General features: G+C 48.4%; 1 protein-coding gene across 2 annotated transcripts; it reads left to right on the forward strand.

Annotated features, from left to right (window-relative positions):
* Positions 1 to 231: 231 nt before the first annotated feature.
* HAND1 (heart and neural crest derivatives expressed 1) lies at positions 232 to 3,775 on the forward strand. Of its 2 annotated transcripts, none has more exons than XM_082456267.1 (2): positions 232 to 993; positions 2,583 to 3,775. In XM_082456267.1, the coding sequence occupies exons 1-2, from the start codon at positions 442 to 444 to the stop codon at positions 2,685 to 2,687; spliced, it is 657 nt and encodes a 218-aa protein (XP_082312393.1). In that variant the 5' UTR covers positions 232 to 441; the 3' UTR covers positions 2,688 to 3,775. The 2 variants fall into 2 exon arrangements, with proteins under 2 accessions (XP_082312393.1, XP_082312394.1); XM_082456268.1 differs by having other exon boundaries at positions 2,586 to 3,775.
* Positions 3,776 to 19,931: the final 16,156 nt, after the last annotated feature.

The following is a 19,931-nucleotide window of genomic DNA, read 5'->3' on the forward strand; positions in this document are numbered from 1 at the left end:
CCCCCGCAAGTCGGGAACTGGGGGGGGGGGGGGGAGGGGCGGAGGCGGGGCCGCCTCCCTGTCCCCGCAGGCGGCCTGAGTTGAGTAGCGCTAGCTGAGCTTAAAACCAGGGACGGCCATCCCCCTTTCCTCCTCCCCGCCCCCCTGCCATTGGCTCCAGGGAGAGGTTGACATCAAAGCCCCAGCCTTATATAAGCCAGACCCTGAAGGGGAGGCCGCAGAAGGGTTAAACAGGTCTCTCGGCATCCTCGTCCTCGCCTGCAACAGAAGCCGGCCAGAAGACGGGCTTCGGGTTTTCATCTTCAGCCTTGCCCCAGAATCTCTCAAAGCCGGTGCCCACCAGAGCGCCGCCCCAGAGCCCACGAGTGGCTCCGGCAGTCTCTGGGGGCGCATGGGGCGGCGCTAATCGGGCTGGCGGCACAGGCCAGGGGCCGCACCAACATGAACCTCGTGGGCAGCTACGCACACCATCACCACCATCACCATCATCACCACCCTCACCCCGCGCACCCCATGCTCCACGAGCCCTTCCTCTTCGGCCCTGCCTCGCGCTGTCACCAGGAGCGGCCCTACTTCCAGAGCTGGCTGCTGAGCCCCGCTGACGCTGCCCCGGACTTCCCCGCAGGCGGGCCACCGCCCGCAGCCGCTGCAGCCGCTGCCTCCTATGGTCCAGACGCCAGGGCCGGCCAGAGCCCCGGGCGGCTGGAGGCGCTCGGCGGCCGCCTGGGCCGGCGGAAAGGCTCAGGACCCAAGAAGGAGCGGAGACGCACAGAGAGCATTAACAGCGCGTTCGCGGAGCTGCGCGAGTGCATCCCCAATGTGCCGGCTGACACCAAGCTCTCCAAGATCAAGACTCTGCGCCTGGCCACCAGCTACATCGCCTACCTGATGGACGTGCTGGCCAAGGACGCACAAGCCGGCGACCCCGAGGCCTTCAAGGCCGAACTCAAGAAGGCGGATGGCGGCCGTGAGAGCAAGCGGAAAAGAGAGCTGGTAAGTCTGGGTCCCATACGCTCTAGCCAAGGGCGCGGGCGCGGTGAGCATCCGTAGGCCGAGTATGCAGGGGAAGGAGTCTGCGTTGCCGTTCGTGCGATTTTGAGAGGCTGCGGGGAGTTCTGAGATGGTTGAAATGTGGGATTGTGTGCATGGAGGGAGGCAGATTCATATTTGAATTCATCTGTAACGTGGATAGTGTTTGTAAGGCTGTGAATGAAGACAGAATCTTACACTTTTCGGACAGGCTCATAGGGTCCCTTCTAAGAATCCATTGGAAGCTTCAGACCCTGAGAAAATGCACACACCATATATTTCACTTCCAGTTTCAAGGGGTCCTGATTCATCCCTGGGATCTCCTGGAAGCCAGGTTAAGAATGCTGTAGGAGTTCGTTACTTTAATTTGCCTGAATGTGAATTTTTGCGTATGGGCTCCGCTGCTGTTTTCAAAGGGCCTTTGCCAGAGAGGTTGGTCTACTTTCATCATTGTACAGATAGGGAAACTGAGGCCCATAATGGGACAGGATGTGAAGGCCACCTACCCGAGGAGTTGTTTACTTGGGTAAAACAAGTCAGTTTATTCCCTGTCTGGAGGATGTTTCACTGCTCCACTCTCCATGGCTGGCTCCTAGGGCCACCTTGATGGTCTTGTGTATAAACGCCGACAAGCAAGTCACTCACTTCTTTTGGCTTTGGAGATCGCAATCCCTACTCGGCTTTTTTCAATCCTCTCCAGCGAGGCGACACTTCTGGAGCTCAGTTTCGCTGGCGCAGGGCTCTGGGACCTCTGAAGGCAGTGATTTCCAGGCTGGGGAACTGAACTAGTTTCTCTAGATTGGTGCGCTCAGGAACACCGCGTGTTGGAGACTAGAGAGCCCTCTGGGTTTTATCTGACCTGCAGGGGCTGTAGTAAACTGGGGAAGTCACCTGAGGAGACTGGGAAAGACCATGGTCATCGACTCTCTAAACCGCCGCCCTGGGCTGGAGGACATGCAGGCCCCGGGCGACGCCCTCGTTGGAAGTAGTTATTGGGCGTCTCCCCACTCCCTGCGCTTTGCCGCCTCCTTCAAGTAGCGGGGAAGGGGGATGCTAAGCCAGGCCGACTCCCCCGCTCATTCGCGTAGCCTTCTGAGTGCCCAGAGCCGGCTGCAGAGACCCAACCCTGTATCCATACCCAGGCGCTATAAACTAGGTTGGAAAGTGGGATGTGTGCGGGGAGCAGGTCCGCGAGCAAGGAAACTGTTGATTCCCACCCCTCCCATTCCAACCCCTGCAGTCTCCCTTCGGCGCCATAAAGCCAAACCTAAGAGCATCAGTTTCACCAGCCGCAGAAAATTCTCACTACCAAACCCCCAGAAGCTGCCCATCCCATCCCGCCCCCCTCCCCCGGAACTCGGCGCATAAAGGCAAATTTATGAGCCTGTTTGCCTATTTCGCAAACAGAAATTCGTCACTTATTTAAAGGCTCCCAGTTACTGCTCCCAACACCTTTTACCCCACCCCCATTTTTACCCTATGCCTGGGCGAGCGGAGCAGAAACATTTAAACCTGTCTCTCTCGCCTCTTTTCTTGTGTGTGTCCTCTGGCAGCAGCAGCACGAAGGCTTTCCTCCTGCCCTGGGCCCAGGCGAGAAGAGGATTAAAGGGCGCACAGGTTGGCCGCAGCAAGTTTGGGCGCTGGAGTTAAACCAGTGAGCCGAGGCCTGCGCCGAGGACCCCGCCACGGCTGCTCGACCCCGGAGCCCCGGGAGCAGAGGAAGGCGGAGGCGAGTGCCAGGCTCTGGGTGCCAGGGGCTTATGGGGAGCATTCCGCCTAGCCTCTGCTGGGCGCTGGCAGGTCGCTGGCTGCAACTACACATTTGGATCGCACGTGCAATGTCATTTGAAATTGTTTTTAATACGTGAAAAGAAAGAGAAATATATATATAAAACCCCCACCCCTGCAACCGAGAGGGAGGCTCGTGGCTGCACGATTCGAAACGGAAGGACTGCGGGACCCAAGCGCGCTAAGACGTACCCTTCCAACCCTTCTGGGGCGAATTTAGAACCCCTAACGCCTTCCTCACTACACTGTCTGCCTGTCTTTCTCGCCCCCCTGTCGGCTTCGCGTCAAAACCCTCCGCGAGCTCTCCTCCCTAATTAAAATGCAATAAGAGGAATCAATAGTTTTCTGCCAGGGAAAGAGAACCAAACCAGGAAGATGGAGGGCTGCCTTTGTTGTTGGCCTCCCTCAAACAGTGGTGTTTTTTATTTTATTTTATTTTTGTCGCTGCACTTCCTACTTAGTTACAAGGGAAATGGCTCTTTCTTTAACCTCTTTCCTTCCTTCTTGCGTTCTTTTCTTTTTTCTTCGTGCTTTTCTTCCTTTCTCTTTCTTTCCTTTTCTTCCTTTGCGTTCTTCCTTCCTTTGTAAATAAAAACTTTTCCCTTTGTTGAAAAGTTTTTATGTATTAAACTACCTACCATGCCTGCTGCGCTCAGGTGTTTGTTTATCCCCCGTCCTCACCCTTTTTCTACCTCAAATCTATATGACCACTCACTACCCCCTCCCTTTGCAAAGCAGTATCTATGCTCTTGACTAATAAAACATTTTCTGAAATCAGCAGAAGCCTGTGTGGTATCTTGGTGGGTATCCCCACCCCACTCCATCGTTTCTGCTAGTTGGAGCACCTCCTGTTCTACTTCTCTTTTGATAAATGCCAAGCCAAACTGCAAATCAAATCAAGGGAAGGGGGCAGATAAAGGATTTACTCCTGGAACAAAGAGTAGAGTTCTCCTTAGAAGATAATGGGGGGGGGGGGCGGGGACCGGATAGCTTTAATGAACCCACAGAACAGAAGACTGGAAACGAATTAGATCCAGAGGGGATGAGCTAGGACTTTTGTGGGTCAGCATTTGGGCCTGTCTGTGGGTTAGCAAGCACATCGTTGTCTGCAGGCCGCGGTTTGGAGTTATTGGGAAGGGGGTCTGTCACACAAACGAAGGAAAACGCGAGGGCAGGGTAGCTCGGAACAGGGGAATGCCCTCGGGAATACTTTGGCGTATGTGAAATTCTGAACCTGCAGTTGTACGTGTCATGGTGCAGGAACTCACACGGAGCCCCGTGGCTGAGCGGGGGCCAACGAGGGGCTGCGGAGCACAGTCCCAGCACGCGGTAAGGACGCGGCAAGGCGCAGCAGCTATGATTTTATACGTGAGTGAAAGAAGCTTGTGAGTGCTCATGGTCAAAGTGAGACGTTTAGGTTTCTCTCTAGCAACAAACCACTCAAGTATTTGTGAGAGTATATGGATTTGTGCAAACGGATGGGGGGGGCGGTGTGTGCAGGCTAATTCGGGCACTTAAGAAATGTGCGGAGAGCAGTTTCCGAGCCTCCACGTGCGCACCCATGGCTAGGTGTAGGGGTGAATAAAAGCGGGTGCATTTGTCAAGGCGCGGGTGCGTGCTGGGCTGAACTGGGGCGGGCAAATGCAGGCGTTTCTGTGTCCCTGAATAACGGCGTACGGACAACCAGTGTGGTTTGTGCGCAACCGTGTGCGAGGCTCTGTGCTAAGCGCTTTTATGTCTCCTAACAGCTCGCACGATCGTCCGAGGGAGCTCATGGTCTGCGGTGCCGGCACGGCCCCCGGAGCGCGCTGCGAGCGAGGCGTTAGGACGCGCACGGGTCTCTCGGCGCTTTCTCGCTCCACATCCGGAGCTGGAGGCCCGGGCTTGGGGCCGAGAAAGGAGACCCTGGGCAGCTCCGGGGCCAGGCGTGCCCCAGGCGCCTCGCCCCGGCATCGGGGTGAATATGGGGCCCCATTAGTTTGGGCTGTAAACACCGTGGCAGTCCTGAGCGGCCACGCGGGCCTTTCCGGACGCGAAGGAGTTAATAAAAGGTGTTTTATGGGCGCGAGGAAACGGCGGTGGAGGTATGAGCTTCTCTCTACTCTGACCCCCTACTTTTTTCTTTATTCCCTCTCGCCACTCGCCGCCAGATCAAACAGGCCCGCTATTTAACTAGGGCAACACCTCGCGGTAATGAGCAGTCCCAGCACACCCCTCCCCCGGCCTCAGTACCCGGCCCGAGGCCCCAAGGCCTCTCCCGGAGGAGCAGAAAAGAAAAATCGAGTTTTCCTTTTTTCATTTTCTTTCCAAGAGCTGGGAAGCTCCTTAGAAATCCGGAGAAACAGACTCAGGGAGCAAGCCGACTGAGGTGCCCCAGCACGGAGGGGACCTTTCCTGGATTTGAACCCAGGACTCCAGTTTAGTTTACAGACCATTCTCTGGCTAAACACAGAGCACGCTGCCCGCGACTATTTTTAGCACCATGAAGTATCCCAGGCACGGGAAGAATGCGCACCCGGGTCTTGCTTTCTTGTAGCCCCGGCCAGTGAAAGGAGAGAGGGGTACCGAGGGGTACCGCCCGCGGCAGCCAGAGCCAAGTTTGGCATATAAGCAGGCCTCCTCTGAAAACCCCATCCGGCCGGGTGCAAACCCTCTTGGAGAAGACAGCGGAGGAATCTAACATTCGGTCCCAGCCATGTCTGGTCCTGATCTCAGACCTAGCACCCAGAAGCTGAGACAGGGGGCCAATGCCCTTTGAGGGGGTCACCGGGATATCTTCCCAGTTTCCCAAAGACTTACTCCACCAACTAGAACGCCAGTGCCACATTTCCAGCCCTCACTCCCAGACTGCAAAAGCCGAGCCCCCAGCGCAGAACAGAGTTGCTCCCGGTTTCACAAACCAGTTTTCGCCAAGGGCTCCAGATTCGGGGTCCAGATCTTCTCCCCGCACCGGGCTCTAACTCCTTTCACCCATCATTAGCTCTCCCTCCATGGAATAGCTTTAGAGCCTGCCTTTTACTTTCTTATTCTCTCCCAGGTTTCAACGCGGTTTGTCCGAAACCCACCTCCACCTGGCTGTGGTAGATGGTATCATTATTCATTTGAATTAAGGACATAACATTTTTTTTTAATCTGGGGGGTGGGGGAATGGAATGATCACTAACTTCAAAGCAAATTCCGGGAATTTGTCGTAAGGAAATACTAACTGATGTTACGAAGCTTTAACTAAAGGACTCGTCTACTAAAGAGTAAAAAGTATAAAAGGACCTCCAAAGTGTTATAATTACAGAACTGGTTAAATAAATCCATCAGTGGGTTACTACTCAGCCCCTAGAAAAAATGTGGTCATTGATATGGAGAGTGTTCCTGATACAAGTGAGGGAAAACAAAACTCTCTCAGCTTACTAAAGCAGGCAGTGACCTGCTTCATGTAAAAATAAATGCATAAATATCATTCATGGAGAAAAAGTGGAAGAATATACATCAAAACATTTACACCTCTACCTCTGAGTTGTGGGAATAAGGATAATTTTGACTTTTCCTCCTACTTAGACATATATATATATATATATATATATATATATATATATATACTACAATCAATAAGTATTACTTTTGCAATAAAAACTTAAGCTGAAATTTCCTTCTAATTTCTCCTGTGGCCAGTGTAGTTTCAGTACACTGTTTATTCAACATGCATTAATTGAGTGCCCACCTTGTGCTCGGCACTGTGGGTATAAATAATGAATAAGAAATAATCCTAATAATTACTATCAATTAACATACAATAGTAAATATTTGTCTTGAAGGGTTTATTATTCCTTCCACACAGTAAATGTAGTCTTTTTCTCACATTTAAAACCTATAATACATGAAATAATAACAACAGTTATATTTTATTAAGGAAATTATTTAAGCCCTTAGCATGTATTATTTCATTGAAGCCTCACAAGGATTGTACGAGGTTAAACTCAGGCAGCTGAGGCTCAGAGAGGTGAAGAACTTTGTTCAAGGTCATACATAGGAGGTAAAAGGCAGGCTGGGCTTGGATGAAAGGGCAGTTCTGGCTGCCTCCAGAGACTTGGCTTTTCCCCACATCTTGGAGCACCTCCAAGTTGTGTGTGTGTGTGTGTGTGTGTGTGTGTGTGTGTGTGTGTGTGTTTACAAATACAGCCTCTCTTAGTCTGATCTTCTTTGGTCCCTAAAGTAAGTAGAGAAAGAAAGAAGGGGGTTTGTGAAGGGATCTGGGATTCTAACTCCAGCTTTCCCCTGGAACCCTCTTCCTCTGTCCTGGATCAGAGTGGATCCCATCTATAAAATGAGGAAGGGGTGGGCTCCTTGACCTCTAGGTTCTTTCCTAACTGTAAAACTGATTCTAGGAATATACTTTCTGCTGGTGAAAAACTCAGCACTTTATTCTTTGCACCAGCCTGTGATGTTTGTATAGTGCATTCACCTTTCCTTGGTACTTTCACTTCTTTGAGCACATTTTTCTCCTTATAAACTAGAAGGGAGAAGGGCAGGAATTATGCTCCCCATGGATAGAAGGAGAAGACCCAGAGAGGGAAATGACCAGCTCAGGGTCACACAGCAGTCAAAGACTGAGTTGTCATTAGCTGGCAGTCAGCAGACTCCAGGCCCAGGGCGCTACTGGAAATGGCTCTGGATCCTTCTCTTCAGGCAACCAGCAGTGAAGCTTGTGGTCTTACTAAATCTTCATAAAAGAAACGAAACTAAGAAATCAGCCAGTCTCATTTTTAAATGAAAAGTGACTGCTAAGAAAAAATATGCAGGCTCTAAAGTATCTGAAACCAGCCTCCTGATTTAAATCTAATTTGTTTGAAAAAAAATTTTTTTTCAGCCAAGAGAGTTTTTACAGCTGAGCTCTCCCAAACCCATAAAAAACAAGATTTATATGGGACTTCCCTGGTGGCACAGTGGTTGGGAATCCGCCTGGCAATGCAAAGGACATGGGTTCAATTCCTGGTCTGGGAAGATCCCACATGCTGTGGAGCAACTAAGCCCATGCGCCACAACTACTGAGCCTGTGCTCTAGAGCCCGTTAGCCACAACTACTGAGCCTGCGTGCCACAACTACTGAGCCCACGCACCTAGAGCCCGTGCTCCGCAACAAGAGAAGCCACTGCAATGAGAAGTCCACGCACCGCAACAAAGAGTAGCCCCCGCTCGCCTCAACTAGAGAAAGCCCGTGCACAGCAATGAAGACCCAACGCGGACATAAATAAATAAATTTATATTTGAAAAAAAAAGGTTTATATGGGAAAATGTGAAAGACTCTTAATAATACACAGCGTCTAATGTAAGCAGACATAGACACTATATAAAAGCTCCTACAAATGTTATTAAAACAAACAGAAACGCACATTTATCCCCACAGAATGGACAACGGAAGGCATCGGACTTTTGAGGAGTTCCAGAAGTCTACGTTCCCTGAATTGTTCAAAGCGTCCCATCACACTGGGACCTCAAAAATCCTTACCTATCATCCAAACATTTCCCTCATTTTACAGAAGGGGAAACTGCAGCCCACAGAGGGGAGGGACTTGCCCAAGGTCACACGGGGAGTTGTACTCTTCTTTCCCTCTTGTCTACTTAACCCCTCTCCTTGCAGTGCAGGGCATAGAACCTGACAGTGGCCAGGAGACCCTGCACAAGTTACTGAACAATTCTGAGCCTCAGTTTCCTCATTTACAAAATGGCTGAGATCATTGCCCCAACTTCCTGGGGCCTGTGAGGGTCGAATGAGATAAGGCATGCAGAGCACTTAACATGGTGTCCAAGGCAGAGCTATTTTTATTATTTTATTTAATCCTTGCAATAGCCTTGTGAGGCACTGAGGATTTATTTTGGTTTGCTTGTTTGTTTGTTTTGGAAAGATCAGCACAGAGGTTGCAGTGACCTGCCCACAGGCACATAGCCAGTGAGTGGATCCCTGGTTCAAAGCTCTTATATCCCACATCATTAAGACAAACCCAGGGGCAGGCAGGCTGAGGCAGTTGAGTTTCTGAAACCGTCCAAGGCAGCACTAAGTAGCATAGTGCTCTTAATATACGAATATAGTAGTATATTTCTCTTAATGCAAGCCACCAATGGGAGCCATGTATGTAATTATGATTTTTCTAGTAGCCACATTGAAAGAATAAAGGGAAACAGGTGAATTTATTATTAAATTTAATATAGCGCATATTAAATTTAATATATATTTAATATTAAACTTATTATCAAATTTTTATATATTTATTTAACTCAATATGCCTAAAATATAATCTCAACATGTAGTCCAAATAAAAATTATTATTGAGGTATTTTACATTTTTTTTCATACTGAGTGAAATTGGGGTGTGTTTTATACATCTTAAAGCACATCTCAGCTTGGACCATATTTTAAGCATGCAAAAGCCAGCACATATGGCTGGTGGCTGCTATTTGGACAGTGCAGGTCTAACGGATCATGTAGCAGGAATATTAAATATGGAGCTTTAGTTAATCATATCAATAAGTAGCTACCATTTACTGAGCACTTCCTGTGTACCCAACAGCAGCGCTCAACCTATATGGACACATCTACTCATCCCAACAACCACGGAGGGTACGTGTGTAATTTATTCATGGTCACATGACTCATACGTGGCAGGCAGACCCAGACCTGGCTGTCTCCCAAACCTGCAGTTTTAGCCGCTGAGTCCCATGATTCCCAGGGACATCAGCAGGGCTGTAGGTGGGGCAGTGAGATGTGGAGTGTCCTCTGGAGTGTCCCGCCCAGTGGTGGAACCTTGGGTTCCAGATCCAAGTCTCCCATGAGTCAGGTGACCTCAGACCAACTATCCTCTTGGGCCCCAGTTTTCTAACCTCTAAGATGGGCTAACAATACCTTTCCTCACCCCACTGAACTCTTGTCGGGCAAAAAGGGGAAAATCTCTTTTGACAGTGTTTTGAAACAGAGAATATAGCATAAGAGACGGGGTGAATGTCAACAAGGAGGTTGGGACTGGCCCGCAGGCCTGTACTCACAGCGAGATGAGCTTGTTAGATGGGCTGTATGGCACTGGACAGGTTTCTTAACCTCTCTGAGCGTTTTTCTGTAAAAAGGAAAGCAGAATAGCTTGCAGAGACATTGTGAAGATTCAATCATGATTAAATAATGAGTGGGAAGCTCATAGGCTGGCCCAGAGTAGGAAGTGGTAAACATGAGCTATTATCACTGCTGCTGTTGTAGCAGTTGGGGTTGGACTCCAGGGCCTGGTTAGGAAGCAACGGGGAATGGCAGGGAAGCTGAGCCAGCTCTGGCTCGGCGTAGTATTCTGGCAGTCCCAGGTGGGGTGTGGGAGGTGTTTGGGGGAGTGTGAGAACAGTTAGTGTGGTGGAAAAAGCACTAGGCCCACCGGTCAAGAGAAGGGGGTTCAGCCTGCTCTGTGACTTTGGGCACTTCCTGGCTCCCACTGGACCTTGTTGTCATCTGTAAAATGAGGGGTTGGGACCAGAGATCTAAGTCCCTTTCTGCTTTGACTGTCCAGATTTTTCCAGTGGTATGAATCAAGGCATTCACCAAACACAGCAGCTTGTGACGGGGACAGAAAATAGCCCTGAGCCTTCCTTCCTAGGTGGCCTGGGGTTGGCACTGACTAAGGGGAGGGCGCCACCTGGTGGTCATTCTCCCTCCTCTGAGTTCAATGTAGAGAATCAGCCAAGATTCTCTCCCCTATGCAGTGACCCCAGAGTTCCAGGGCACACTTTTTCTAGCTTCCGTTGGCAGTTGACGGGAGCAGAAAGGGGACCCAGAAAGTTCACAGAGCCAGGAGTCCTGGGCATGAGGCTAACTCCCGAGGGACATTAGGGGTTTGCAATCCAAGATCCCCTAAAGGTGCCTTGGGGCAGGGGTCTGTGTTTCCCTACTATGTAAAGTCTAAAATGCATCATATATGTATGTATTTTTTTTCCTTTCTTTTTCTTTGGATAGGAGCTACTGAACAAAACATAATCTTCTCTTGGTAACTCAGAATCCTTCTGTCACTATTGCTTTGGGCTAATGGAATGCAGAGGGCTGTTTCCCCCTAAATACCCGAGACTGCTGAGATCCTGAGTTTTTCTAACTGCTTTTACTACTCTTCCATCTCCCCCACACTGCCAATATTCTACTTCCTTCTGTGGTAGAGGGTGCATGATGCAATGGAGGGGTCAGACTGACATGGGTTCAAATTCTGGCTCATTATAAGGCCCTAGGTAAGCTATTTTAACTTTTCTGAGCCTCAGTTACCCCATCTGAAAACTAGGGATGATAACAGCTTCTCTGCAGGTTTGTGTGAGGATTACAACCGTGCACATAAGTATTCTAGCCCAGTGTCCAGGACCTAGTAGGTGTTTAACAAATAAAAGCTACCATTGCTGCAGGTATGTCATCCTGACCACTTTTCATGTTCAGCTTTGGAAATATTCCTAGATAGAAACATGAATAGTATGCATTTGAAGATGACATTAGCAACCACAAAGAAAACATCCTTATCATTGAAAATGTCAGGGCCTCCTTGGACTGTTTAAACTGGCTCAGTCAAGTTCAACTTCACCTAGCTGAGCTAAACCCCAGTAAGGCTGAGGTCTCTCAGTCCTCATTCTTTGGGCGGCGCTGAGCTTCATCAGATGATTTCACTCCCGGCGGTTGCTTGTTGACATGGCTGGGTCTGACCCCTGCTCCTCGGACTGCACTGCTCCTTGGGGCTCGGCCACTCTTGCACATCCCGTCTCCTGAGCAGGTTGCTCAGAGGACACCGGCTAGAGTCCAACCTTGCTGGTGGCCATGCACGAAGTCTCATTAGCTGCCCCAGCTTAATTAAGCTCATTACATTTGCTAAGCCTCACTGGCTTCTCCAAGACGGCAGAGCTCATTACGCTTGGCTCCTTCATCAGAACTCAGGGGCTCCAAGGCTTCCTCGTGGACCCTAGGATTTCAGCAGTGGAAGGACTGCCTTCCACCCCTGTCTGGGTATGAACTCCTCTGAAATTCCCAGCTCCTGGAGGGCAGAGTCCATTTCCAGATTTCCCCCAGGTACCTGGCTCACGGCAGACACTCAAACATCTTCTTGACCACATTCTGTTGTTTGGTTTGGTTTTTAATGATAGCAGATTTGGTGACTCCAAAGTACAAACTCCTCACTCCGGCATGTGGGGCTTTCTGCTCTGGACTGGACTTCCCCTCACCCTTGTCTCCTGTCAAACCTTCCATTTCCCTCAAGGGCCTGCTTAGGAGCCTCTTCTTCCAGGAAGCTCCCTTGATTTTCAGAAAGCCCTTTCCTTCCTGACCATTTCCCCCTTACTCTGAATAATATGGATACAGACATAGTATGGCTATACATGGAGTTAGTAGATAGATGTTTTGATATACCTACAGATACACCCATAGTCACAGATTCAGGAATGTGTGTGTATATACACATGTATGTATACATATACATATACACACACACACACACACATATATATATACACACATACAGCGTGTACAGTCATCCCTCTGTATCCACAGGGGAATTGTTCCAGGATCCCTACAGATACCAAAATCCATGGATGCTCAGGTCCCTTATATAAAATGGCATGGTACAGTTGGCCCTTTGTATCCTCGATTTGGAACTTGTGGATATGGAGGGCCAAGGGTATACATACGATATATAAATATGCATATCCACACGCATACATATATTCATATAATATGCATATATATATATATACATATCTGGTATTTCTAAACTGATAGGAACATCCTTTTATGTCATTAAATATTTTACAATTTTGACATAAGTATAATACTTTTTAAACCAGTCACCTATTATTTGACATATTTGACAGTTCTTCACTGGTCTAAACAATGCTCCCATGAGATGCTAGCTTATCCAATCAGTAGGCAGCAGGACACAGTGGACTCTGGGGTCAGATAGACCTGTGTTTGACTCCTCCCCACCCACCACTCTCTGGTGACCTTGGAAAAGCCATTTCACCCTTCTAAACTTCTGTTTCCTTATCTATCAAATAGAGAGAATAATAGTACTTCTAGTAAAGTGCTTATTGTTGGACCTGTCACATAGTAAGTGCTCAGTGAAAAAACTGCACCAGTCTGGGAGGCAGAAGAGGAGGATTTGCCTTCCCCGCTGACCAGTGACTTTGTACATTCCTATTTTGTAGTGTGTGACAAAAACCCATGGAAGTAACAGGTGATAGCCCTTTATAATGGTTAAGTGCTTCCTTAACTTAAGACTATTATTGTTGTTGTTTTTACTTCGCTTACTGTTTTCTACAGGTTTTAGAAATATGTAACAAACTATGCAAGTGGAGAGTAAATGCTTTGAGAGTACTTTAAAAAAACTGCTTTGCTATTTTACAGTTTTGGTGAAAATGATTCATGCTCATTATAAACAATTTAGACAACACCAAGAAAGCACAAAGAAGAAAGTAACATTCCAAATCCCACCAACCAGGACGGACCATGGTTGGCATGTTGGTTGTGGCCTTCTTTTCCTTGCTACCCCTGTGGTGCCCAGGGCGAACCGGGGCAGGCTTCCGCTCTTTCATAAATGGCTGTTGACCTCAACCAGATTGACTCGTTAACAGAGGCATGCTCCAGTTCTGTCCCTCTCGGCCAACCTCTGACAGTTTCATTAACCCCATTAAATCATGCAGGTGCCTTTACACCTCCTGGGCTTGTTAATCTCTGTTCAGCTCTGGTAAGTTAAAACCTGGCTGGAAAGTTGGATGTACCTTGTTAACCTCCATTAAACGTTATTAAACTTCTTAACTAGAGTCTTAGTGACTTCGAGGAATCCCTCATTGAAGTTTAGTGAATCCAGTTGATCAGGGCAAGGGGAACTGTTGCGGCTGCACTGCTTCAAAGTGTGGTGCTCCTGAGTTCTTTGATGGTGGAGTTGACAAGTGTCCCTAGGGTCGGATGACCGTTGGACTTGCTCCCAGGAGTGCCTCCAGCTCCCACTGTTACTTGGGCGGTTCCTCAACCTCTCCGAGCGTGCTTTTGCACCTCCATAAACCTGAGTTAATAACAGCTCCTGCTTGATATGATGATGGATCAATGTATGTAAAACTAGTGACAGGTTGTCTGGCACGCACACTGCCCTTGATGGCTGTTACTATATCGGGATGTGGAAGATCCTTACAAACTAAAAAACTGTTAAGTAAATGGAAGATTCAATTCCACACATTTGTTGTTTCCTCCTATATGCCAGGCACTGTGGTGGGAACTGTGGATTATTTTCATTCTGCTTTTTTTTTTTCCAGATGGAAGATCATCTATTCCTATGATCCATCTTAAGTGTCTTTGTGGCTGTGCATGTCACTGTATTTGCTCAGGCTCTGACCTTTCTGAGCTGCTTGAGGTTGAACGTAGCTCCTTTCCCTTCCTGGGCCTAAGGCAGTTGGACTCAGTGCCATCTAAACCTAGATGTGCAAATTCCCCAGGAGAATTTTCCCTGGGCCGCCCTTGTGGAGATTCTCATTAAGTAGGTCTTACTGGGGATTTCTAACCAGTATTCCTGATCAGGTTGAAGCCGCTGGATTGGGAAACCTCTGGACCAGTTTAGTACTTCTCAACTGTAATGAGCTTAAGTCTTATTTGGGGAAATTTTAAAAATTCATATTCCTGGAATTCAGCCCCTGAGCTTTGCATACTGAGAATCTGGGATGGGGCCCAGGAATTGGCATTGTAACAGAGTTCATAGGGGATTCTGATGGGGGAGGGAGGTGGCAAGTGCTATCTTTCAAAGAGGCTGGACCTCAGCGGATCTGATATTCAATATTCTCAAGGTCCATTTTGAAAAAAGGATGTCCGGTTCCTAGTGGAACTTCTGTCCTAATGGTACAGTAAGATATGGGTTCCTCCTTCCATCACAACCAATATCTGTGGATCCTCAAAGGAGGTCGACTCCAGCAGGATCCGGCCAGTTCGGGGGAAGCTTGGCAACGAAGCACCTCTCCTAGGTTCGGTGTGTGAGGGGCTCGAGGCAGCCCTCATCAGTTACAAATGAAAGAAAGGGCAGGGCAGCAGACAGGGGAGTGAAAGGAACTACTTACGCTCTACCTCAGATCAAGAGGCAACATGGTATGAAGACTAGACCTTCCTTTGCTTTCTAGAGGAAGATGACTCAGACATCCTGCGGCAACAAACCGTCACTGACCCTGTGGGCTCCCAGTGACAGCCAAGACTCCCCACTCTCCTCGCCCCCTAAAATGCCTCCTGAAAAGTCAACCTCCACATTATTTGCATGGGAGCGGAATGGGAGAGGGTGAGGGTACTGAGGGGAAGAACCGTACTTTGTAAATTTCTGTTTAAAATTTCAGAGCTAGCATGCAGTACTACTAGTCAGCTAATATGAACAGAAATATTTACTGCATTTTCCCCCTTTCATGCTGCTGAGGACAGAGATGTGGTAAAGTGACACTAGTGACAAATCTGAAATGAAAGACCTGTGTCTGAGGCTTGGCTGGCCAAGGGGCTTCATCCCAGAGGCCTCCGGGGCCTCCACCAATCAGCTGAGTCAGATAGCCCAGCGTGAGCAGGCGACTTGCTGGGGCCTCTGACTTAGTAGCCGGCTGGCGGGCGAGGCAGGGCAGAGATTCTGCAGGTCTAACAAGCGTTCAGATGGTGGACCAACTTTAAATACCAAGGCTCTACTGTAGGTGAAGAAATGCCGGTTCATACATTGCTAAATATAAGTTTTTGAGACAGTTAAACACTGAGATATTTATATAAAGGTCTGTATTTCCAGTTCCTCTTGAGAACTCGTGAGAACTGGCCACGCAGGGCTGGCATTCCCACGTGGCAACAACAGGGTGGAGCTCAGCGGTGGCTGCCCTTAGAAGGGACCTGGATTTTCCAGTTCACAGCTCCCCCGCCCGCCGGCCCCCAACAGGCATTTTAATTTGCAACCATCCATCCAGTTTACTTAGAACTTTTATAGGTGGATAACTGAAGACCAGAGTGAAGCTCTGGGGCCAGGGTACCTGCTATGCTACGAAGCACTCAGGCTCGACTCGGGCCATCCAACCACAGCCAATCTCTTTGCACAGGAGTGAGTGGGAGGGCAGGGTCACACTTCTGTGACCTGAACTCACATGGTGCGCACTGGGGGTGGAAGGGCGAGTGGAGGAAAGATTGCTGTCGCCAGCCACTGTCCTACACAGCCAGGGGCCGAATGTGCAAGTGAAAGCATCTGAGCTCCATGTGGACATTCAAAGGGAACAACAGAGTGTGTCTCTTGTTTCTCATTCAGATCGTTTATTAAGAGTGAAAGTCGGGCCATCCCATCTGTGTGATACTGCAACATGAAAAGTCACATACATACTAAGGAGACCCCACAGAATTGAGAGCCTTTCAACAGTACAGAGCCATAGATTACAAAATTAAAATACAAATGATCCCCCCAGTTTGGCAGGAAACATGTACAATATGAGGAAGCCTGGAATGGAAGGGCACTTGCTTTTCGATAAGGCAGTTACAAAATGGAAAAAAAACCCAAACCAACCCACACCCCCAAAACATTCTGACGGGAATAACAGATAATAGACATGTGAAAACAGGGATCCTGTACAAGCCTCTGTCATTGGCAAAGATGTGTTCATTAAGTGAAAGCCACTGAAGGGTTTGTGTTTGAAGATGCAAGCTAGATGAAATGACTGATTGTAGACATTCCTACTCTAAGAAAAGGTCCCACCTTGCCCCCGGCTGGATTCCACCTTAAAAAATGGGATCAACTTTACCCTTCCTAACCATAAACTTGAAAACAGTCTGTAGTAAAGTGAAAGGAATACAAAGGCATCCCTAAAGCACCATGCTTCCCAGGGCATGATCTTGAGCTCACCTGTCCTTCAGTTCAACTGCCTCTCTCGCTAACAGGGATGGGGGCTGCAAACGGCAGGGCCACAGAGCTGTGTCTGTTCAAGTCAGGGTCACCTGAGTGACCCACCTGAAAGGCAAGTGTTTTTAGTGAGAATTTAGAGTCTAGGACACCACCACATTTCCCGCCAGGACTTTGGAACCTTGGTCTTAAATTATAGGCTCCTTTTGTTCTCCCCTCCCATTCATTTTGCAAAACTCAACTGACTGCCTTCCCAGCCCTGTCTCATAACCTTGAGTTCTACAGGTTGGTTCCCTGAGAGCCAGGCTGGCCTTGGGAACCTCTGCTCAGTGGCAAGGTCTCAAGGTTCTGAGGGCAGCTCACTGCAGACTGGGTTACAGCTATGCTGCAAGTTGGAAAGTGAACGAGCGCCAGAAGCGTCAGGAGGACAGAAGGCTGGTCCAGATGATGCCACAGCACTCGGGCAAGTCTTTTCAAATCTCAGTTTCCCCATCTCTAAAAATCAATGACTGGGCAATGGCAACCTCAAAGGACTTCCCAGCTTGAAAATATGGCACTTCTCTGATACTGAGACATGTGGTTCTCCCAAGTTTCTAAGCTTTGTTTTCTCCATAAAAACAATGTGTGACGTACCTGCAGGAATCTTAAGGTACAAGCCCTCAGGGGCCCTATAACCTTTCAACTTCAGACAGAGCAATGACCGTATTTTAAAATCTTCTAGCTAAAACTTTTCCTAAGTGATATGAGCATCAGTGTTTGTGAGGCAAGCACAAAACTAAGGCCTCCTCTGTCTTAAGGTATTTTTTTAGCAGCCTGATAGCGCTCCCTCCTACCCTGACCTCCTCCATCAGCTTTAGCAAGATCAAGGGAGTATAATGATGTTATACCTCATCCCAGCAGGATGACGTTGGGGTTTCCTCAACATCTCCAATAAGGAACTAATACTCGGGGGGGAAGGACAGCCAGGACACCAAAGTGTCTATACGCTAGCTGCTCCTTCCCCAGAGACAAACACTATGCCCTTGGACAGTGCAGCAATTAGGTCCTTGGCCAACTAACTTGGCCCCCATTAGGCAGAGACTAAGATGGAAATTCCAGAGAACATAGAAAAGCCAGAGGTTTACAAAGATAGAACAGCCTTCCACAGGAGGTAGTGAGTTCTCTGTCCTCAGAGGTGTTTAAGCCCAGACTGCTCAAATCTTGGTGGGACGGTTGTAGGCAGAATGCCAGCACCTATGGGGAGACTGGACTGGATGACTTAAAGGTCCTTTCCCAACTTCTGGATCTTGTCACGGTAATGACTGAGAGCCTTCAGATGATTTCTGTGCAGCAACGACTCTGGGATCCATGGTCGGGCCCCTGAGTAACTTCCCTCTCCTACTTTCTCCTTTCTACCAGTCAGGTGCCCTCCAGGATATTAAACAAAAAAGTTCCCACAAAGTAAACACCTGAAATGCCAAGGTTAGACGCAACATTCCAGCCGCAAACAATTATTAATATCTGCTCTCTGGAAGACTAGCTGTGACTATTCAGCTATAACAGGAACATCTAACAACTTGGCGGCTGTATCACATAAATGAAATTCCTCTTCCTTTTACACCAGCGGTCTTGAATCCTTTGGTTGCAATCTTTCAAGGGATTCAGCTATGATTTTTTTCACATGATGTTGCCAACCTAAGGGTTTGTTCGTTGAAATAAGAAGTTTGTCCGTTTGTTTTTTAAAAACCTTAAAATGAAGCAACACAAATGGCAAGATGTTGACAATTCCATGTGACACCCTTCAGGGCATATGAAAGAATCACAGCAGGCTGGAAACTGAGGCAGGAGCTGTGCTCTTTAAGACAGTGCCAGTTCTGGATTGCACATTCCAGTTTTGCCCAGAAGCACCAAGAGGAGAGAAGGCAATGTTGCAACATTACAGGTGGAGAGACACACGAGTCCTTGATAGGCGGTATAAAAAGCAGGCAGCCACAATGAGGGCTGCTTTCCCCAAGCCCCACTGCTCCCCGAAGCCAGATCCGGTTGCTTTGGAGGGTCGGCCACCTCTGACAGACAGGAGTCTCCTGCCCCAGATCAAGCCATGGGAGACTGCAGAAGAGGCTAAGGCAAGTGGCTTAGTGGTCTGATGAAAGAATAGATTTCTGCACACAAGGAAAATATAAGTTCAGAGAGCTCTGTCTTCTCTCTCACCTGACATGCTTTCAACGGTTGAAAAGACACCCATAACCTCCACTTTCCAAAGGACCTCTCCTTAGAGGAAAGACGGCTTGGGACTCGAGCGCGCACAGCATCTGGCTGAGAGGGAAAAGTTTCCCCAGGCTTCACGTGGGAATGAAAGCACTCTTACAGACACATTTGAACAGACGGAGCCTAACACCACAGCTTCTTGTATAGAAGCGTACTGCTGTCTCTCAACTGGGAACACAGATCTGCTATTGAAAAAACAGTGACAAGACCTACACATCCACAATTCTGGTTCAAACATCAGAAAGATACACTTTTTTTCTCAATAAGATGTGGACATTTCCAGAGAGCAGGTTACCAATGCCTTAACCCCACCTGTCCCCAAACTCCAGCCTGATGAAAAAACACTCCCCTTGACAAAGGGGGTTTGGTGTTTGACGCCTTCAAAGCCTTTCTAACTCAGCTTCTCAGGAAAAAACCTACATAAGCCACATACTTGAGAGCCTTCTTGATGCTCACACATCAACAGCCTTCAGCTGTGAGCAGCGAGACACTCTCTCAATACCTACTGCATCTGCACAACTAAAAACACGCAGAGAGCACCCTGACGTGCCATCCACGGTCAGGTGTATGACAATAAGATCCCCTCATAGTCTAGAGTATGCTCTATGTACATTCATTTATACATATTTTAAAAGGCTGCGATCTGCTAGACATGCATCGTGAACACTGGTGAAACCTTGGCTGCAGCGAACACACGTCGTTTTATTTAGTGAGAGTGGTGGCCCTGTCCCCGTCCACGGAATGCATGCTCCACGGAACTGAGACCTTTGGCCACTCCACCACACTGCTTGGGGGCCGGGGGGTGGGGTTGTTCTGACTTCTCTGCGTGGATGCTCAGATTAAGCCGTCTGTGAGTCACTAAAATGCTCCGCCAGGCCAGGCTGTCCACTGCTGCTTTTATTTTTTAAGGCTTAAGAAAGAACTCAGAATGCAAACTGAGTAAGAAAGTGATACCTTTGACCACAATATATGTCAAGATGGTCAGAAATTAGAATT

Source organism: Balaenoptera physalus (genome assembly GCF_965194825.1).
Source record: "Balaenoptera physalus genome assembly, chromosome: 3".
NCBI lineage: Eukaryota > Metazoa > Chordata > Mammalia > Artiodactyla > Balaenopteridae > Balaenoptera > Balaenoptera physalus.

Coding starts and splice junctions, on each gene's coding strand:
- HAND1 (XM_082456267.1), top strand. CDS start 442: ATGAACCTCGTGGGCAGCTACGCACACCATCACCACCATCACCATCAT. Junction 994..2,582: donor GCAAGCGGAAAAGAGAGCTG/GTAAGTCTGGGT, acceptor GTCCTCTGGCAG/CAGCAGCACGAAGGCTTTCC.